The following is a 20,639-nucleotide window of genomic DNA, read 5'->3' on the forward strand; positions in this document are numbered from 1 at the left end:
AAATTCTAATATCGCATTTCGTGAATGACTAAATTAAATTGATCACTGTGTCTTCTTAAATGTTAAACAAATTTTTTTTTCATTTCGTCATCATCACGAATCAATTGAATAAATTGCGATTCATTAGTGCGGGTCTTTTTTTTTTTTTCTTAAACACTTGAGTAATAAAAATTTCATTTTCCGAAATTAATAGAAAAGATTTTTTTAATACATTTTTTCTATCATAAAAACAATTTGAAACGCAAATATTTTTTTATTGTTTTTCCTGATATATTTATTAACCATATAATTTACAGATTAGGTAAAAGATCATAAAAAAAAATTGGATAAGAAGCGTTTTAAAATACTTTTTTACAATTTTGTGAAATATTTCCATTATTTAAAAAAAAATTTCTGTTTAAAATGTTCGTCAATTTATAAAAAAAATTATTTATTTTTAACTACAAAAAATATTTAATATATTTTAAAAATATTTTTTTATTATATCCATTCTTTTTAAAAGCTATACTATCTACATTATGTATATAGTGTCGCAATTAAAAAAATAAATTCCATTATTATGTAATTTAAAATTTATTTTAAACATAATTAATTTTACGTAATACTTAAAATATTTTTAAAAAGCAAGGATAATTTTACATTAACATCAATTTCTTTAGGTTTCAATCGACTTCGATGACCTTGAGATGGTTTAATCAACTGTGTTTCTGAACAAGGAAATGGTTCACAATAGAAATATTGATGATGCAATGCCTAAAAAAAGAAGAAATAGAAAATTATTTTAATTTTAGATTTTAATTTCCAAAAATTTTCTCACCTCATTTGCTGTCAAACGTTTTGAGGAATTATAGAGGAGAATATTTCTAACGAGATCAACAGCTTCCGATTGAGCATCAGGAATCACTTGTTCCCACAATGTTCCTTTTTGGTAAGGAAATGTTATTTTATTATAATCCGGTAATGTCGTTAATTCTGGCCACGTTTCCGCTGTTGGCGAACCCAAATGTCTCAAAACAATTGCCAATTGTTCAATATCCGTATCGCCCTGCAATATTATTTTTTTAATGAATAAAATAATAAAATTATGTTTTTAATAAAATATTTTTATGACTCACGGGAAAAAGTGGAGCGTTATTAAGCATTTCACCAAAAATACAACCAACCGACCACATATCAATTGATGCTGAATAAAATCGTGCACCATATAATAATTCCGGTGCTCTATACCATCGGGTTGCAACTTGATGGGAATAAGGTCGACTAACATCTTCCCACATTAATCGCGATAATCCAAAATCGGCAATCGTTAAGATACCATTTTTCTTTATCAATAAATTAGCAGGTTTTAAATCCTAAAATACAAAAAAAAAAAAAAAAACATTTTATATCAGTTCTTAAAATAATTGTCGTTTTTCCCGATAATTTAATTATCTGATATTTTTATAAATTCAAGACTTGACCTACTCTGTGCATTATATTTTTCGAATGCATATAAGCAACTCCTTCCAATAACATTTTCATATAAGTTTTTGTTTGTGACGGTAATAATGGATTTTCATTATCTTTTATTAATTCCCATAATCCTGATGGCATGTACTCGAACACCATCACAAAATCGAGTCCAATTGGAAATGCATCAATCAATTCAATTATCTAAAATATTTTTATATTAACGTGTTTTTTTTTATTTTTCATTCTATTTTTTAATAACTTTATAACAAATAATTTTTTAAAAAAGAAATATTGCGAATAAAATGTAATTAATTAATTAAAATAATTATATAATTACATAGGGATGCTTTAGGGTTTGTAAACTTTTAACTTCACGAATTATCGATGTTGGTATTCCATCTTCAATTCTTTTTAATAATACTTTTTTTAAAGCCACTTCACGACCATTTGTATTATCGATTGCCTTCAAAACAACTCCATGTGCTCCTTCTCCTATTCGACCACTAATGGAATATTTATCCATTTTGATGATTTTTCACTTATCTTCTGTTTTCATTTATATTTCTCTTTTTATTCCATATAATGTTTAAACTAATTATTTAATTTTATCATAAATATATAATTTTTAATGTAATTATTATTTTTTCATTTCAGAAAATAAAACTCTCTTCCCATATGAAAACAAAAAGCAGGTGAAGTTTCACCTGACGGTCACATGTGCGACTAATCAATATTTAAAACGAAATCAAGTACGTAAGAAATGTTATATATTTCTTTTAGTATATTCTATAGTATTTAGTAATTATTATTTTATTATTTTTATAAATTTACAAAATATAATAAAAGAAATCAAGTAAATTAAAAAAAAAAATTATAAAAAAATAAAATAATAATAATTTTTTATAAAAAAATTATTAATTAAAATTTATATTTTAAATATTATAACACGAGAAACAGATTTTTTTTAAAATTGGTAATTCTGATTAGAGCCAAAATTTCTCTAGTTAGTCATTTTATTTAAATTAAGTCAATTTAGTTCAATTGAATCAATTGAATGAAGAAGACCTTCTGCAAAATAATCGCACATGCCGTGTGTGTCTAACACATTTTAATTTAACTATTGATTATTTTTATTTATTTTAACTATAATTATGATAAATTTTACCTGTCCACTTATTACAAGAAACAAAAACCATCAAATATATGTGTCAATCTTTTTTTGAATATTTTTCTTTTTTCAATTACTTCTTTAATATATACTAAATATAAAATTATGACAAGTTTTTTTCTTTTTATAAGAAATAATTTAGTTAAATTTTACAGGTAAACTTGAAAATTAAATGAGACGTTGCGGACCATTGGGAAAAAATGTAGATTGTCTTTTATTAACGGTAACATTATTCAGATGATCAACTTTTTTTTTCTTGACATTTGCCTATATTAAATAATATATACAGTTAAAGAAAGTTTAAAATATTAACATTTTTTTCTAATTTTCTATTTTCATTTTAGCGTTGGTGTGAAAATATAACACCCAGACATTGATGTCCAATTGGAAGTCCAATGAACTCCAAGGAAAAGCAATCGTTTAAGAAATTCACAATTTTTTCGTAAGTACCCAAAATTTCATGCAAATTAATTAATTATCAGAAAACAATTTTCTGAAATAATTGAACTTTTTAAAAACTGGTAAGAAAATATTTAACAATTATTTTTTATCAATTTGATAAATTAGAAGAACATTTTAGTAAAAAAAAAAAGTGCCTTGAAAATTATCGTGTTGAAATATGAGGATTCAATACAAAATTGCAAATTGGTTTTTTTTCTTTTGTTTAAACAAGCAAGAATTTATCGTTTTGAAAAGCGTATATTTATTCAAACTATACGAATTTAAACATTTTTTTTTTCAAGTAAAAAGTAAAGAACGAAAAAACAATGAAATTTCATTTATTCTTCATTTGGTTGATTTATTTTCTATTTCTATTAGGTGAGAGATTATTTTCAATTAAAATTTTTAATCTAAATTATAAGAAATAATAATTTTCCAGTTGATGGAAATTCTTGTGGTAAGGGTGGAAATATTTGTAAAGCCAGCTGTGCGGATTCTTTTAAAATAACTGGTAATTGTGAATTACCAGGATTAATTTGTTGCACAACATAAATATTAAATAAATAACATTTTATTATATTTTGAAAAAAATACATAATATATTTAAATCAAGTTTCTTAATTTATTATTACAATTATAATTAATTAGCCATCAAATTGCAAAAGAATAATTAGATATGTCGTTATAACTCCAATTATCTGAAAATAATTTAGAACTGATCTAAAATTATAACAACAACTTATTAAAATCACTTACCCTATAAAAAAATCCATCATCTAATGAAAAAAATCCACATAATGAAATTTTTACTTTTTGTTGAAGTAACATTAGTGAGACTTTTTTAATCTGAAAAATAAAAATTATTTTATTTATTTTTAAATAATTATTAGATTATAAATAAAATTTTATTAATTATAACATTTATTCTTAACATACAATTTTTCGACAGCTAATCGGTTTATGTGTAATCCACATTTTATGAAGAACATTACCAGAATTATTTGCCTAGAATATAAAAATAAAGAAATCTACTAAATTATTTTTAATTATATTTAATAAAACAAAATAATTTTTTTTAATTACTTTCATTTTATTTTACATACCGTTTCACATATATTACCAGAAATTGATGATATTAAAAAAAATTGTAATATAATAACAAAAGTCCACATTATAATGTAACTAATTATAATGACATCCCCTATATCCCACATTCGATTAGTTCTCAATATAAGGTATATTAAATTTATACATGCAACTATTTGCAAAAAATTTGTAGCCATTGCTATTAACATTGGCAAGAAAAAAATGTTAGTTATATTTTCCAAAAGATCATGCAGTTCATTATGTAAAATACCAAATGTCTCAACAGTTACTGCAATTTCGGAATTTGTTATTCTAAAAATATTAAAAAACGTTTAAAATAATTTAAAAAAAAAAATAAATAAATTTTAAAAATAAAAATGAAAATAAAAGACTTGAATAATAAAATATTCTCTTACCTGGAAGAATTTTCCTCTGAACTTTCGTGAAATACAATAAGATATTTTAATCGAATATTCAATAGTCGATAATGTTGATAAATAATATTTAAAATTGATATAAAAAAAAATATCATATTATGATATACAATTCGAAATAATGAATTTATAGTCCATAATGTCAATTTTTTAAAATCAAAAAATGAATTTATATAGATTTCGACAAGCCATAAAATTATATACAAAATACTTATAAGTATAGTATTAATTGTAATTAATCTAATTATTTCAAAATTATCTCTTTCAATTCCTATATTTCGTGCAATTTCACCAATTTTATTAAAATTGTCAATAACTTTCTTGAATTTTTTTTGACGAAATCCAAAATTCATCCACGATACAATAACCACTGAATATTGAAAATTTTGAAGAAATCTATCCCAAAATGCAGACACTATGCTTTCTATTGTAAAAATTATTTTAAATCGAAAGACAATATTTTTGTAAAATAATATTGTATATATGACGCAAAGAAAAATTGAATAACACATTCCTTTTTGGGAAATGTGAAATTTATCCATTTTATTATCATTTTTTAAAGAAAGAGGACATAGGCCAATAATTTTTCCATAATAAAAAATAAAATAAACTTTCAATGGATATTTTTTACTCAAACAAGTCGACATTATAAATGTACTTATTTTAATGACTTATAAATATACAAATTGCAGAAAGTAATTTACAAATTCAATTTCGATCAATGTAAGATATTTATTTAGAGTTATCTGAAAAATTATCTAATGATAATAAATAAATAAATTCTCTTTAAATTAAAAGTCGATTTATTAATTGAATCATGTGAAATTTGTTTAAAAAAATTTTTTGAAATATAAAAATTCGTTTCAAAAATATTATATATAAGAATTTATAATTATTTAAAAAATTTTCTTTTTTTGATTGATAAATAAATAAAGAAATTATCGAAAATCATCAAGTTGTAATAAAATAATGAGATACGTTGTAATCATTCCACAAGTCTGAAAATATTTAAGTCATTAATTCTTCATTTTTTAATTAATAATATAAAATTGAATTTCTATTATATATTTATGGATACATTACCCGGTAAAAGAATCCTTTGTCTATTGAGAAAAATCCGCATAGTGAAACTTTTGCTCTTCTCTGAAGTAACATTAGTGAAATTTTTTTAAACTGAAAAATGAAAATTTAAATAATATTAAATATCTAATTAATTTTATAAAACTATTTATTTTAAGTGACGTACAATTTTTTTACTATCAATTGGTTTATAAGTGATCCACATTTTATGAAGACAATTTCCTGAATTATTAGCCTGATAAATTGAAATATATAATAACTTTTTTTTTTCATTAAAAAATAATTTGCCACATTAAAATTGTATTTACGTACCGTTTCACATAAATTAGTAGACACATAAGATATTATTAAAAATTCCAAAGTAATGATGAAAATCCATAATAAAATGTAAGAAACAATGTTAAGAAGATAAGCATTGAAATCTTGAAATTTTCGAAATATAAGATACAATACATTTATTGATGCAACAACATGGAGAAAATTTGTTACCAAAGTCAATAAAATTGGCAGGAAAAAAAATTCAGTTACATTATCCAATAGATCAAGCAACTCATTATGTAATATTCCATATGTTTCAATTGTCAATGCAATTTGAGAATTTATTATTCTATAAAAATTGTGGAAAAAAAAATAATTCTTTTACTAATAGGAAAAATTTTTACTTCAACAATTAAATTAAATTAAATTTTAAGAACGTTAAAATGATAAATTTAACACTCACCTATAAAGTGGTTCATGTGAAATTTTTGATAATTTAAAAAATTTTATACAAATATTCAATTGTCGAAAACGTTGATATAAAATATGTAAAGCCGATATAAAAAGAAAAAACATATTATGATAAACAATACGAAATAAAGAATTTAATAACGCAAATATTTTTTCTCTATCTGATGAAAAAGTTATATTTAAATTTAAATGTACAGAAAATAGAAAAAAATACAAAAAATTAATAATTAACGTATAATTTATAATTATTTGAATTATTTCAAAATTATCATTTCGAATTCCTAAATTTTCAGCAATTTCTCTTGTCTTATTAAAATTATTGACAATAGACTTGATTTTTTTCTGACGTAATCCAAAATTTAACCATGTAATGATAATTAAAATATATTGTAAAATTTGAAGAATTCGATCCCAAATTGCCGAGATAAAATTTTCAATTCCATAAGTCATTCGAAATCTATAGATAATATTTTGATAAAATATTAAAGAATATATAGTGCAAAGAATAATTGTATATAAAATGCTTATATTTGTAATAGAAAATAATTTTTGATTTATTTTTAATGGACATAGTCCAAGAATTTTCTCATAATAATAGAGAAGATACACTTTTATTTGATATGTTTTTCTTTCACAACGTGTTGTCATTATAAAAGTACTTATTAGAATGAATTATATTAGAAATTGTAGAAATAATAATTTATTATTCAAAATCAATTAATAATATGTGAAAATATTTATAGACTTATCTGAAAAAATTTGTCTAATGTATTTTCAATTAAATTATTTCTAATATAAATTAATCTTATTAAAATTACTCTTTTTCTGGAGTTTTTAAAATAATTTATTAGAATCTTTCATTTTAATTCAAATTAATTTCAAAACTCAATTAATTAGCAATTAAGTTGCACTTTTAGAAAGATTTTTTGAGACACTATTTTCGCAATCGGCAAAAATTTTCTCCATATTACCAAATTGTATGAAAATAACTAAATAAGTTGTAATTGCTCCAGCAACCTGTGAGAAAAGAAAATTATAATAATTATAAATTCAATATTAATATTTATTAAATAAATTACCGCTTGCAAAAGAGCAGAATCCAATGTAAATAAACCTCCAACGGAAAATATTAATTTTTCATGCAACAATTGAGTCGAAAAGGATTGAATCTGCATTAATAAGTTTAAGAAAATTTCATTAATAAAGTTTTATTTTTTAAAATACAAATAATTTTTACCATTTCAAAAAAAGCTGGATTCAATTGATTTATTTTAATTTCGTGAATAAGTTTTTCCGGAAATGAAGCCTAAAATAAAAATAATATATTAATAACAAAATAATGACATAATTTATAAAATATATTTTATTTAATTCAATGATAAATATATATAAATTTTTATAATTACATTACCTTTTTCGTGGTCCAATTGCAAATAAAAACAATGATAATAATTTGAGCACCGGTAATAAATATTCCAAACATATTATTGACAATGGTAATAATTCCTTTTTGTTGTTTAATATCTAAAATTAATCTATATAACATTAACGTAACAAAAATAAATGTTTGAATTCCACAAAGAACCTGCAAGTTAATGTAATTATTATTAAAAATAATTTCCAAATAATTTGTTCAATTTAATATTTAATAAAAAAAAAGAAAACATTTTACCCACCAGACTGGGAAAAAAAATAATAATAATTTTTTTTCCAATTTTACATAATTGACAATGTGTATTTGCTATAATTCGAAGCACTTTCATATTCTCAAAACTCTGAAAAACATTTAGAAATAATAAAATAAAAAAAAAGGAAAATTACTATTTTCTAAAGTTGGTTCAAACTTTTTATTTTTTATATTAAATTATACCTGAGGATGAGTAGATTTTACAATTAAATTCAATTTTTGATTAAGAACCTTAAATCTCATTCCAAGAATCCAAACGAGGCAGAAAAATAATGATAAATTTGATTTGTAAATAAGTGACGGTAACCACCAGTTTGTCCAATCAATTAATGTGCTCACACTATTTTTTTTTTATTATATCACAATAGAAAAAAAAAATTAATTATTTTACAATAATTAATGTATTTTTTCTTTACCTTATTAGTTTTTCATTTACCTAATTCCATAATAAACTTCTTGAAAACTTAATAGTAAATTAATAATAGTGACTAAACGTATAAAAATTTTAATTTGCTTCATATCAGCTCGATAATTAATATGACTTCCAATCTCGTTCACTATTTTGTCTTGTTTTGCAAAACACTCAAGCATTTTTTTAAACTGAAAAATTAAAATAAAATTTTTTAATATAATACATTATATTATTATTATTTATTTACCTTATTAATTGTTATTAATTTCCATACAGTCATTTCGAGTAAACTAATAATATTGAAAGCCTCTTTTATATGAATCAGCAATTTTGCATCAAATTCTAATTTTTTTGAACTGTAAAAAAATTATATATAGAAAAAGGGAAAAATAATATTGAAGTCAATTTTTAAGAAAATAAAAGAGAAAAACATTTTAAGTTTCCCTTACGTTTGATACCGAAGACTGCCATTGAAAAAAATTACATCATACGATGAGATGCTGACAAGAAATGATAAAAAAATATTATAGGCAACAAGTGATTTTTTAATTATATATTTTCTATTTCCCACTTCTCCTCTTGTGGTAAAAATAATTACACCAAGAATTTTCCAATTCAATGCCACCGATTCTAATACCGAATAAATGTCTCCTTCATTTTTCAATTTTTCTAAAAAGTGAAAAATAAAATGATGATTGAAATAAATAAATTACAGAGAGAAATTAGATTAATTACTTACCATTTTCTTCTTTATTCTTCTTCATACCTTTTTTTTTATAAAAAATATATGAGATCTAAATGCCTCCCTCTAATGTTCTCTAATGATAATAATATCTTATACTTCCGTTTTTGAATTTTATTACAAGTTTTTTTTTTATAACAATAGATATTTTTAATCTATTTAATGTAACACATTTCTTCCACTGTTTTTCTTAATTAACTAATTGTATATAATCATTTATATGATAAAACATTATCATATTTCTGTCCTCTTACTTTAATTAAAATATCGATTGAAAATATTTAATTTTTATTCGAATTTAGAAGAATTTATTAAATTGATTTAATTCTAAAAATTAATCTTTTTGTATCCAAATATTAAAATAACAAATTTATTATCGTTGAATTAATTTATTTTTTTGAAAAATATAATATATTTTTCGTAGCATAAAAATTATACAATTCACTCATTCACACTGGACATATTGACATAAAAACATTCGTTGCAATCAATTACAAAAATAAAATCATTCCATATAAAGTAAAATTATACAATAAATCGAATTATCAAATTCAATTTCACATTTTTTCAATAAAAAAAAAGAAACATCTAAAATCTATATTAAATATTAAAAGCATATTGATAGTAAATTTACAAAAAACGTCATAAAGTTGATTAAATGAACATTCTTTTCACACTGTAATCGCATTGTATGCGTGTAATATTGAATATAATATTATAATACTGATGAAAATTGCAATTTTTCAAATAACTATGTTAAAAATGTACAATTATTGTGAAATATCACATTTTTTTTATTTACAATTGTGCGTCACATTTTTGTAACGTTTTTAAAAATTTTCAAAATAAGATAAAAAAAAAAGGAAATTATTTCATATTTTATCTACGAAAATAAAATATTATAAGAAATATTTATTTACGATTTTTAAATATATATAAAATATAAGGAAAATATATTTTTTTTTCGTAAGAAAAAAGAAGATGAACTCTGCTATTTGAAAATAATGGATAAAAAAATTTTAAGTTTCGCGAAATATAATTCAAAAATTACTGCTTTAAATATAGAGAATATTATGAAAATTTTGTTAAAATATTCCTAAAAGTGTTTCAATACTTACAACTAAAATACTAAAAACTAAAAGAATTACATTGGATGTCATTTGAAATCCTGTCGATTTCGTTGTCTCATAATAGTACCTGTTGTAAGCTTCATCGCAATGTGAAGGCCAATCTTTAAAACATGCCGCATAAGCCACCGCGTGTGCAATATAATTTTGCTCGAATGTTCCTCGAAACAAATGAGAGTATGGCCCTAGAAAAAAAAAATTAAATTACAATTTTATAAATTCATTTCAATTTTAGGAAAACAAAAAAAAAGACAAATTTTCTACCAATAGCATAAAGAGCAACATCCTCTCCACCATGTGTCTCGTCCTTTAAATATTTTCCAGCAAAATGTCGATAATATGGACTTTTTCGTGTCTGATCATCCTCGACACGTCGCCATGTTTCATTAACATTTGTACTATCATTTCGTCGATGATAAAAAAATCCAGGTCCATTAGCATAACTAAGAGTTTCATATGGATCAACTTTTTCGGTTTGATTCGCAAATCCAAGAATATCAGATCCTCTTTTTGGATAACCATTTAAAGTAAATGCATGTGAATGATCGGCAGTTACAATTAATAAAGTTTCTTTCATTTTTAATTCTCTAAAAGCAACTTGAATTGCATCTTCAAAATCCGATAATTCAATTAAAGCCATTTTCGCATAATTCGCATGATGAGCTATATCTATTTTACCACCTTCAACCTTAAAAAAAAAAAAGAAAAACCTCTTAAAACTAGAAATTGGTCAATTTTAAAATTTGTCATCAAAAAGTCATTAAATTGAAAATTAATCAAAATTTTAATAATAATAAAATATTAGAAACTCACTAGAAGGAAAAATCCATTTTTATTCTTCTTTAAAATTCGTATCGCTTGTAAAGTCATATTAGCCAATGAAGGAGTTTCTTTAGATTTAACGGCACTATATTCAACGTGACTGCTGCCAAAAATTCCCATAATTTTCGATGTATTTGCAATATCAACTGCCATTAAATCTTTGAGATTTGTAACAACTTTGCTGTCAGGATTATTATTTTTCCAAATTTCTGCTAAATTACGTCCATCATCTCTTTTGCATAGATCAGTGTCCTCTTTTATATTTGGAATACCCAAACACTGTCCACCTCCTCCCATTATTACCTATTAAAAAAAAAAAAACAATTTTGCTTTTTTTATTTTTAATTTCATTCTTTTTAAATTTGCTTTTCCTTTAAAAGTCCTTGAACTTTTTTTCTCAATGTTATTAATTAACAATGGAAATTAACAATATTTAGCGCACTCTATACAAATGATTCAAATGAACACTAAAAATTTTTTTTCAATTGAAATAAAATTACAATGTATGAAACATTTTAATTATAAATAATAATTTGTCATAATTTTTAAATGACTAAAATTTTAACAGAAAAAAATTCGATAAATGATGTTGAAAACAATTGTAAAAACAAGTATAATTTATTAAAAGCACGATTCTTATCAATTTTCTCAAGAACTTATCTTGAGAAAATAATTTTCTATTCCTTTCAAATAATACACGTGAGAAACAATAAGAAGAAAATCCTGAGTTTTCATTTTTTTTTTTTTTTTTTTAATTATAAAGTAAATAAATTAGCCATAAAAAATTGAAGTCAATAAATTAGTCACAACAGTTAAAGGAAAATGAGTTATATTATAATTATTATATAAAATTAAATTAAAATTTTATGAAGTAATAATATGATTGACGTAGGTATATAAATTATTTACAATAAATTTTGCAATAATTTAATTAGGACAAAAAAAAGTTTATTTATCATTCAACAAATAATAAATTTATCAATTTAATTTGAATGATTTATTTAGATATAAATTTAATAAATTTAAAAAAAAATAAATTTGAAAAATTTTTTTACCTTGAAATTTTTTCCTGGTGCATCTTCTACTAATTGTCTGGCGATATCTTTCACGCATGTTCTATATTCTCTTGGAATTTCAGTTTCACATTCCCAATCGCGATTATTTATATGTGAATATAGAGCCCCAGGTGTTGCATGAGTGACACGTGTAGTCGTTACAAAACCTAAAACAAAAAATATTAAATTAATAAATAATCATAGTATGTACTAAATTAAATTCAAAAATTGCAAATCAAAATTAAATCGTGAAATTCTCCCTAAAAATCCATTCTTTTATATATAAAAAAAAAATTATATGAATTAATTTTACTACTTCTGGTGATAATTTAATAGGTTTTTTCAATTTTCGGTAATTTATTTATAGATCTAATTTTCAGGTTCAGTGAAAATTTTTTTTTTTTTATAGAAAAAACATTCGAAGGGTTCCCGTCGACAAAAAGAAGGTCGTCTCGTGGCCTCTGAGTGATTAAATATATTTTCACGTGTAGCCTTACCAAGGCCCTCCATGTACTGATTCCTAATTGATTGCACTGTGTCATTGGTCAGTCGATACATAATAATAATTTTCATACATCTAAACTTTCAATTTTCATTCGTTACAATTTTTTTCATTTCAGTCATAAATTATAAATTCCACAGTTAAAGTTACATAATTCCCTTTTCTCGTTGAATAATAATAATAATTTATTCTTTGTTAGCTTTTTTTTTCTAAACTATAATAAAATAAAATTTTATCCTCGATTCATTGAGGTCAAGATGAAATTCTAATAGTGATTTCCTTTAGAAATTTAAAAAATTATTATTAATAAATATTAGCTTCTTATTACAATTATTAAAAATTATACGAAGATTTTGTTTTAATACTTAAAACATTGGAAATTGTTTTTTTAAAAAATAATTTTGTTTTCTGTTGCATTTTATAGAAATATTAAAACTTGCATAACAATTGAAAATGTGAATCTTCATCTTTATATGAAAGGTTGAATAATAGACACAAATCTCTTTCTGTCTAAATCTTCTCACAATAATTTAATAGAATTAAGTATTCTGACGTAGATATGGTACTAATTTGTAATTTCAAAAACTATATTTAGGCCCTATGTCTTGATTAGATCACTTTTTACATCATGAGAAATATTAAACTGTTTATCAGTCATTGTATGATTAGATTTTTTTTTTTGCAAGATCAATTTTTTAAAATAGAAATTCTAAAAAGTATACGACAAATTTTATTATTAGTTTAATTAAAAATTCATTTGATTTTTTATGCAGACAAGAAATTAGAGAATCTGATTACGAGATACAAAAAAAATGTTTTAACTGAAAGCAACCGAATTTTTGTAAGCAGGAAATTTTTCTTTTAATAGAAGATTGATTCTTAAATTAAGTGTTATCAGGAATTTAAAAAATTGTTTAATTGTTTTATCTTCATTATTATATTTATCTTCAAATTTCTTTGCATAAAAAAAAAATTAATTTCAGGAAACAATTAAAATTTTTTCTACAACAATCAACAATTTTTACTTTTACTCTGCAATAAAAAAAAATACAATTTTTACTATTTTAAAACAATTTTTATTATTATTTCATTGTTAAATCTCTTTAAAGTTGTATATACCTACTTATGAAATTGTTTTAAAAAATATATAATGAAAAACTAATAATTAAATTTAATTTTTTTCACATAAATTATTTTGTATTATGCAAGAAGATAAAACAAATTATATTTTTATGTCTAATTTCCTGAATAATAAAAAAAAAAAAAATGCGTTTTTTGAAAAATAACATTGTCGTGAAAAATGGACCAAATGTAAATTACTGAGTACTTAAAAATTGAAATGTATGCACAGTGAGTGTAATGGATGTAATGGAATAGATGGAATTATGCAACTTGCAGTTAAACCATCATTATGGCTTCTCGAGTAAATCGAAGTTCAAGTTCATGTTCAACAAAGTATGTTCCCCCGAGTAAATTCAATACGTGTAGTTTCTTTCTTTAAATTCAAAAATAATACTCTAAAATCCCCAGAAAAAAATATCTACATTACAATTTAACTGTTACGTAAAATTATTTACCAATTAGTCTTCTTGTTTATAAAAAAAAAAATTAATTAACTCATTAATTGAATGATTGATTAAATGATTAATTAATGAAAAAAAATTCAGAGAGCGATTAATTTTATTATTAATTCTTATTTATTTTTCTTAATAATTTAAAATTAATTTAAAAACAATAAATTATTGGATACTAAAATAAATTAAAAAAAAAAAAAAAGATTATAAAACTTACCTGTGTCCATTCCCGATTCTTGGGCCCAATCTGCAATCGTTGATAATTTTGCTGCCTCATTAATATTTTTATCACATGTATTAACTTGTGCCTTTGCGTCTAGACCAAGAATTTTATATCTACTCTTTACACCGGAAAATATAGCCGTGGCAGTTCCCGCAGAATCAGGAACTTGTCTATCAATATTGTATGTCTGAAAAAAAAATTTCTTTTGTCATAAAAAAAACAAAGGAATTTAAAAAGAAATATTTTCCATTATATTCAAAAATTAAAATAATTTAACGTCAATATTTTCTTTTACCTCAAAACTTAGTTCAATGCCTTCTGAACGTAGGCAAAAAATGACCTCAGTCATTTCTTTTCTTTTCTTAACTTAGCATAAAAGTAGGTCGCTTAAGAAATTATTTGACATTGTAAATTAAACTATATAAACATTATATTATATATTTCTGGTAATATATTTAAGCGTGTAAAATGTTATTTTTCAAGTTTTTCTTTTATCGTTGAGGAAATGATTTAGAATAAAAATATTTACTCGTTTTACATTTTCCTTACTTTCAAAGTTACAATATTATGTAATATAAGTTTTAAAAAAATGCTTTAGTTTTTTTTTAATGAAATACATTTAATTATTCTTTTTAATTACTTTTATAGATTATTAAAAAAAATTCTAAATTATTTTTTGTATATTAAAAAAAAAATATTTTAATACCTTAACAAGTGCTGCGTTGGGAAATTTTTCAAAATTGAGTTTATACTCTTCACCATTAAATCCTTTAGACTGTCCTTTAAATATTCTTCCAGCAGTTATTGTTGATATTCCCATACCATCGCCAATGAAGATAATAATATTTTTTGCCTTCTTCTCTAAGTTTCGAATAGATAGTACCCTTTGAAGATTATCTTGTCCCGATTTTAACCAAAATGACATGTCTAAAAGAAAGAAATTAATTAATTTATTAAATTAAAAAAATATTATTTAAGAACAATTAAGATAATTTAATTTATTTTGAATTTTTTTTTACTTAAAAAAGGACATATACAATGTTTAAAAAAAGATCTTATTCAAAATAAATTAAAATAATTTTTATTTTTACTAAGATAAGTCACGTTTTTTAAAGAAAATTTTACGTTTATTTTTTTTTTTTAAGTGTGTTTTTACTTTTGTATTTATTTTTGTCTCTTCTTTTTGTTCAACAAAAAAGAATACAAATAAGGAAAATTCCGGTTTTATGATAATTAAAAAGATAAAATAACCATCACAATTATTCTCGAAAAGTATTAAAAGATTATTTACAATTAGTTGAAAAGTGATGATAATAGGAAATTATTTTAAATTTGTCATTGAAACTATAGAAAATTTTGGTTTCATTGAAATTATTATTATTAAAATTAATTGATTTCTATATGGTATTTATTAAAATTATCAAAAAAGCGGGTAATTCTTTTATTTCAGAATTATAAAAAATCAATAATTTTGTTACAAATACAAAATCGTTATAACTGATAATTAAAAAATTATTTAATTTAATGCAAACCAAAAAAAAAAGATTAATAAATAAATGAATCAATGATTTAATTTAAAAACTAATTGTATTGTTCAGAATTAATACAAATATAGTTTTCAGTTTTTATAATTAGTGTTATGTAAAAAAAAACATAATTAACTGTCTTGTTTTTTTTTTTCAATTTATCTATATGAATTGAATAAAAGTTATTTTACATATTCCACACGTGGCTAGAGTAAATTTACAAAAAGGAATAATTAAAAAAAACTTGTTAAATAAATAATGAAAAATGTTAATTTACCTTCATTATCACCAGGTGATTGCCATGAATCTCGCAAAACAATTGCAAAGCACAGGATTAAAAGTGAACTCTTCATTTTTTTTTGTTGGATTAGAAAAATAAAAAGAAAAAAAGAATTTTTTCCAATGTATATTTTTATATGGAAATTTAATCAAAGTTGTTTAGAATTTCAAAGACTCTATGATAGAATTATGAGATTTCAATTAATTAATACAATTCAGATTGTAAAAATCATAATTTAAACGAGAACACATTATTAATATAGAGATTTTTTTTTTCCCAGCAATTGATTTTCCAATAAAATTTCCTTTCGTGACTTTGCAGAAAATTGAAATTGATCCTCACAGAAGCTGTAACTAATTAATAATTAACATTTATTTTTATAATATTAAAAATTATATTAATTTGTTTTTATTTTTTTAAATTATATATTTTACATTTTGAAATATTGTATGCTAACAATTCAAAAAATAGTAAAAATTCAATTTTTAATTTAAAATTTATAAATTTGAGAAAAAAAATTATACCTTTTTTTTAAAAAAAAATAATACAGGCTTTGCAGGAGGTCTTTAATTTAGAGATGAATTTTGATTTGCAAAAAATCGATTAGAAAAAAAAAAATAATAATAATTTGAAGAAAATTCAGATAGTATGAGGGAATATCTCACGTCTTCGCTGGTTCGCGTTGAATTAAAGCGAGGGTCAACTCTGAGCGCAATTTTCAAAGAAAACAAATTGAGGATATAGAATGAGGAAAAAAAAAAGGATCAGAGGCAATCGGCGCCTCGCGAATAACGCGGTAGCACTGACACGTAGGTAGAAGACAGTTTGTCACTTTATATAGCTCGTTTGATTAGCTGGTGCACGAGGTAGAACGTGTGCAAGAGATTGGAGTAAATTTTCTGAGGACGCTGAGTAGAGGGGCCTAGAGCAACACAAGAGTCGAGGGGTAATCCTGCCATAATTGTCAACTATGATTATGCCTTTTCGTTCTCTTTACAAAACGTACCCTAGATTCAAGATGGACTAATTTTTAGCATATTTTCCAAAACTATTTAAAAAAAAATAAAATAAATTCTTTTATTAGAAATTTTTAATCTTGCGAATTTTTTAATTAGACTACTTTTTATTTATAGAAAAGAAAAAAATTGATTTAAAAAATGTAACAAAAAATATTTAAAAATGTACTCTTTACATTATCAAAAAAAATAGTTTTTAATGTTTGCATCCAAAACTATTAAAAAAAAAAAATTCTTTTATTAGAAATTTTTAATCTTGCGAATTTTTTAATTAGATAACTCTTTCATGATTTTATCTAATTTTTATTTATAGAAAAGAAAAAAATTGATTTAAAAAATGTAACAAAAAATATTTAAAAATGTACTCTTTACATTATCAAAAAAAAAATAGTTTTTACTGTTTGCATCAATATTCTTGTCTTCTTTTCCTTGCTTATCATAATGAATGAGACAGTATCAATATATTGTATCGCAATTTTCGGTTAAATTAATTCTTGATTACATTGAAAAAAAAAATTAAAAATAATTCCTTTCATCAAGTCTTGTTGTTTAGTACATAAAAATATTTAATTAACTTAAACACATAAATAAATGTTTATTTTAAAAAATTTCCTTTTTCTCCATACGTTAAAAAAATAATTTGATAATATTGCAGTAAATATTAACAAATAATTTTTCTTTTAATTTAAATATTTGAAAAATTATTACTTTGGTGATAATTTTGAAAATTGCATAATTTGAATATTAAAAGAAGCTTATTGTTAAATAACTACAATGACTTTATTTTATCTATTTCTACTTAAAATAATTTTTTTTTTTTTTTTCAATAATACAGTCATGTTTAGTAAGCAATTTTCCTCGATTGTAGAAAATTCATTATACTAACGTAAATCCCCCGATTTAAAACAGATTAATACAGTCTCATCTATTAAGCTAAATTAAACAACGAAAAGTAGTTATATACATTTAAGTAATATTGCGCAAATCATTTTCAATACAATGTAAATTAGATTGTCACTTATTAATCTAATATTTAAATTTTAAAAAGGATCGTAAAATTAATTATATTCAATTTTCCAAAATCAAATTTCTAATTAAATGTAAGAAAAAAAAAATTAGTTTAATAAATAAAATTATTAATACTACCATTTTTTAAATTTAATGAACTACATAAATTTATTTTATATATATCTTAAATAAATTAATTTAACAATATTGGAAAAATTCTCAAGACATCGAGGAAAGTGAGAAAAACATGGAAAAAAGATGTCAATTGAAATTGACCTCTAATAAGAAGATTAATTTAAAATGCAGTGAATTTACGTCAAGATGAGCATGAAATGCAGAAATAAATTGAAAATAAAAATTAAAAAATCGGTTATATTTAATTAAAGAACATAACTATATCATTCAATTTTTAAGTGTTATCAATATATATATATATATAAAAATGCGACGCGTGCTTGCAAAAGAAATAGCATTCATCTCGTGCTTTGCGTTCACGTGATAATTTTTGAACACGTTTAATGTTAAATCCGTCTATGATTAAACTGTGATAAAAATCATTTTAAACACGTGTATAATATAAACGAAGAAATGAAATTCACAAAGCGTATATTCAACTGATAGTTATTTCCGCTTTTTTATTTATACATATAGAGAAGTTGTCCTTTTCGTTTCCTGTCAATAAAATTAGGCCACCTTTAATTTGAGAAAAAAACCTATTAAAAAAAAAAAGAAAAAAAATTTCTTCAATTTACTGACAATCGAACAAATCCTTAAGCGAGATGAAATAAATTTTTTTTTTTTAAATCTTTGGTCATCGGTTTTATTACATGCAATGTTGATTGTCTCTAAAAGATAACGGGATTGAATATCATTAAATACACAATGAATGTTTAACAATAATTTCATGATAAATTTCACACTAAGTAATTTTATGACTTAAAAGAAAATGACAAATATTGAAATTAATTAATAATTCATAAATAAGAAAAAAAAAAATTAAAGGAAATTTTGAAAATCGATAAAAATTGAGAGATTTTCTTGTTTTCAATTAATTTGTGATTTGATGATAGTTTTTTCGAAATGTACTATATGTAAGTTTTACAAACCTTAATACTTTTATGAGATAGGTTCATGTCCGATGTGTTAACTTTTGAATAGAGAGCGTTATGATCCACTCTTGTCCTCAATCAACAAATCACGCCAGGTAATCGTACATATCGTTTTTATGACCTCTGCGTACTAGATAATTCTTTTCTATATCAAAATAGTTATGCATTCCTATTACAAAAAAAAAACACACCCCAATAAAAGAAATGCGATTTTCAAATATGATGACGAACATTTTTAGAGAATTCCAATCTTCTGCTTGCAATAATAATGCTAGAAATTAAAAATATTTTTAAATATTTATTTTTAACATTTAATAAATAAAATAGAGATAATAGTAAAGAAATTAATTCATTTTTTTTAAATCTTTAAAAAATATATTTATATTTAAAAATAAAAAACTTACCCTAACATGATCTATCAATAAATTTATTATTTTAAAATAAAATTCAATGCCAGGTGGATTATCTTGATAATTTTCTTCATTTTTAACATTGCAAATTTCGTACGTATTTTGATATCGTTCATTTGAAATTCCTTCATTGTTATCCATTTGATTAATTTTGTATTTAAATTAATTGCAATCAGAATCTTTCTTTTCCATTAAATTTTTTAAAATAATTTTGTTAACAAACTTCACTGAATAAAGGGATAAAATAATTTTTTTACATAATTCACAAATTTCATCTGTAAAAAAACAAAATAGAACTGTCAAATTGGTGTGATTATTTGTATTTTAATATTGTATAAAGCAATTTGAAACAATCATCTATTTTAAAAATAATGTAACATATATTCAATATAATATATTATTTTTACAGATATTTTATCTTTAGTATAAAATTATTTTAGATTATCATTAAATATGTACATATGACAGCATAACCTCAAAAATTGTTTAATATTTTTTTAAGATTTTTATTGCTACAACTTCAATAAATTTGCACTTTTACAAATAATAAAAATAGATAAATAATTTTATATTAATTTACCTTTAAAATATAATAATTTGCAATAAAGTAGTATAGAAAATAAATAATAAAGATAAATTATAATAAACCAGGGTGATTAGATTGTAAATTTAAAACTGTATTGTACCAGTGGTCGATAATAACGGAAAGAACTGTTTTAATTGTTGCAGATGGTATCAGATGGCGCTGCGATGATA

The 20,639-nt window shown here is 22.1% G+C and overlaps 3 protein-coding genes and 1 long non-coding RNA gene across 7 annotated transcripts; 1 reads left to right on the forward strand and 3 right to left on the reverse strand.

Annotated features, from left to right (window-relative positions):
• Window positions 1-567: 567 nt before the first annotated feature.
• On the reverse strand, window positions 568-2,158 carry LOC127283229 (cyclin-dependent kinase 20-like). The gene is made up of 5 exons (XM_051307958.1): window positions 1,790-2,158; window positions 1,465-1,653; window positions 1,116-1,352; window positions 818-1,045; window positions 568-753 (listed from the first exon to the last, which is right to left on the reverse strand). Exons 1-5 carry the CDS (start codon window positions 1,973-1,975, stop codon window positions 595-597), a joined length of 999 nt encoding a protein of 332 aa, XP_051163915.1. The 5' UTR covers window positions 1,976-2,158; the 3' UTR covers window positions 568-594.
• Window positions 2,108-13,753, forward strand: LOC127283237 (uncharacterized). 2 transcript variants are annotated; one of them, XR_007843323.1, is made up of 4 exons: window positions 2,108-2,201; window positions 2,776-2,843; window positions 2,965-3,062; window positions 12,645-13,753. It is a non-coding gene; the product is annotated as an uncharacterized LOC127283237 (long non-coding RNA). The 2 variants fall into 2 exon arrangements; XR_007843322.1 differs by lacking the exon at window positions 12,645-13,753 and having other exon boundaries at window positions 2,965-3,409.
• Window positions 7,225-9,390, reverse strand: LOC127283226 (putative gustatory receptor 28a). The gene is made up of 10 exons (XM_051307955.1): window positions 9,229-9,390; window positions 8,939-9,158; window positions 8,737-8,845; window positions 8,514-8,677; window positions 8,261-8,417; window positions 8,067-8,165; window positions 7,802-7,975; window positions 7,628-7,696; window positions 7,470-7,559; window positions 7,225-7,407 (listed from the first exon to the last, which is right to left on the reverse strand). Exons 1-10 carry the CDS (start codon window positions 9,251-9,253, stop codon window positions 7,291-7,293), a joined length of 1,224 nt encoding a protein of 407 aa, XP_051163912.1. The 5' UTR covers window positions 9,254-9,390; the 3' UTR covers window positions 7,225-7,290.
• LOC127283224 (alkaline phosphatase 4-like) lies at window positions 10,184-20,537 on the reverse strand. 3 transcript variants are annotated; one of them, XM_051307949.1, is made up of 10 exons: window positions 20,464-20,537; window positions 19,878-20,158; window positions 19,471-19,744; window positions 16,338-16,693; window positions 15,241-15,461; window positions 14,529-14,721; window positions 12,236-12,402; window positions 11,172-11,483; window positions 10,623-11,046; window positions 10,184-10,543 (listed from the first exon to the last, which is right to left on the reverse strand). In XM_051307949.1, the coding sequence occupies exons 4-10, from the start codon at window positions 16,411-16,413 to the stop codon at window positions 10,317-10,319; spliced, it is 1,620 nt and encodes a 539-aa protein (XP_051163906.1). In that variant the 5' UTR covers window positions 16,414-16,693; window positions 19,471-19,744; window positions 19,878-20,158; window positions 20,464-20,537; the 3' UTR covers window positions 10,184-10,316. The 3 variants fall into 3 exon arrangements, with proteins under 3 accessions (XP_051163906.1, XP_051163907.1, XP_051163905.1); XM_051307950.1 differs by lacking the exons at window positions 19,471-19,744; window positions 19,878-20,158; window positions 20,464-20,537 and adding an exon at window positions 16,865-17,195 and having other exon boundaries at window positions 16,338-16,687; XM_051307948.1 differs by lacking the exons at window positions 19,471-19,744; window positions 19,878-20,158; window positions 20,464-20,537 and adding an exon at window positions 16,865-17,195.
• Window positions 20,538-20,639: the final 102 nt, after the last annotated feature.

Source organism: Leptopilina boulardi, unplaced genomic scaffold (assembly GCF_019393585.1).
Source record: "Leptopilina boulardi isolate dan_hultmark-lab unplaced genomic scaffold, ZJU_Lbou_2.1 LbouV2_31, whole genome shotgun sequence".
Lineage (NCBI taxonomy): Eukaryota > Metazoa > Arthropoda > Insecta > Hymenoptera > Figitidae > Leptopilina > Leptopilina boulardi.

Bases quoted from the DNA above. Each gene is read 5' to 3' on its own strand.
- LOC127283226 (XM_051307955.1), bottom strand. From the start codon at position 9,253: ATGAAGAAGAATAAAGAAGAAAATG. The intron at 9,159-9,228 runs GTAAGTAATTAA...TTCACTTTTTAG, and splicing joins GAAGAATAAAGAAGAAAATG to AAAAATTGAAAAATGAAGGA. The intron at 7,976-8,066 runs GTGGGTAAAATG...ATTAACTTGCAG, and splicing joins TTATTTTTTTTCCCAGTCTG to GTTCTTTGTGGAATTCAAAC.
- LOC127283229 (XM_051307958.1), bottom strand. From the start codon at position 1,975: ATGGATAAATATTCCATTAGTGGTCGAATAGGAGAAGGAGCACATGGA. The intron at 1,046-1,115 runs GTGAGTCATAAA...ATAATATTGCAG, and splicing joins ATAACGCTCCACTTTTTCCC to GGCGATACGGATATTGAACA. The intron at 754-817 runs GTGAGAAAATTT...TTCTTTTTTTAG, and splicing joins AACGTTTGACAGCAAATGAG to GCATTGCATCATCAATATTT.
- LOC127283224 (XM_051307949.1), bottom strand. From the start codon at position 16,413: ATGAAGAGTTCACTTTTAATCCTGTGCTTTGCAATTGTTTTGCGAGAT. The intron at 14,722-15,240 runs GTATTAAAATAT...TTTTTTTTTCAG, and splicing joins CCAACGCAGCACTTGTTAAG to ACATACAATATTGATAGACA. The intron at 11,047-11,171 runs GTGAGTTTCTAA...TTTTTTTTTAAG, and splicing joins AAAATGGATTTTTCCTTCTA to GTTGAAGGTGGTAAAATAGA.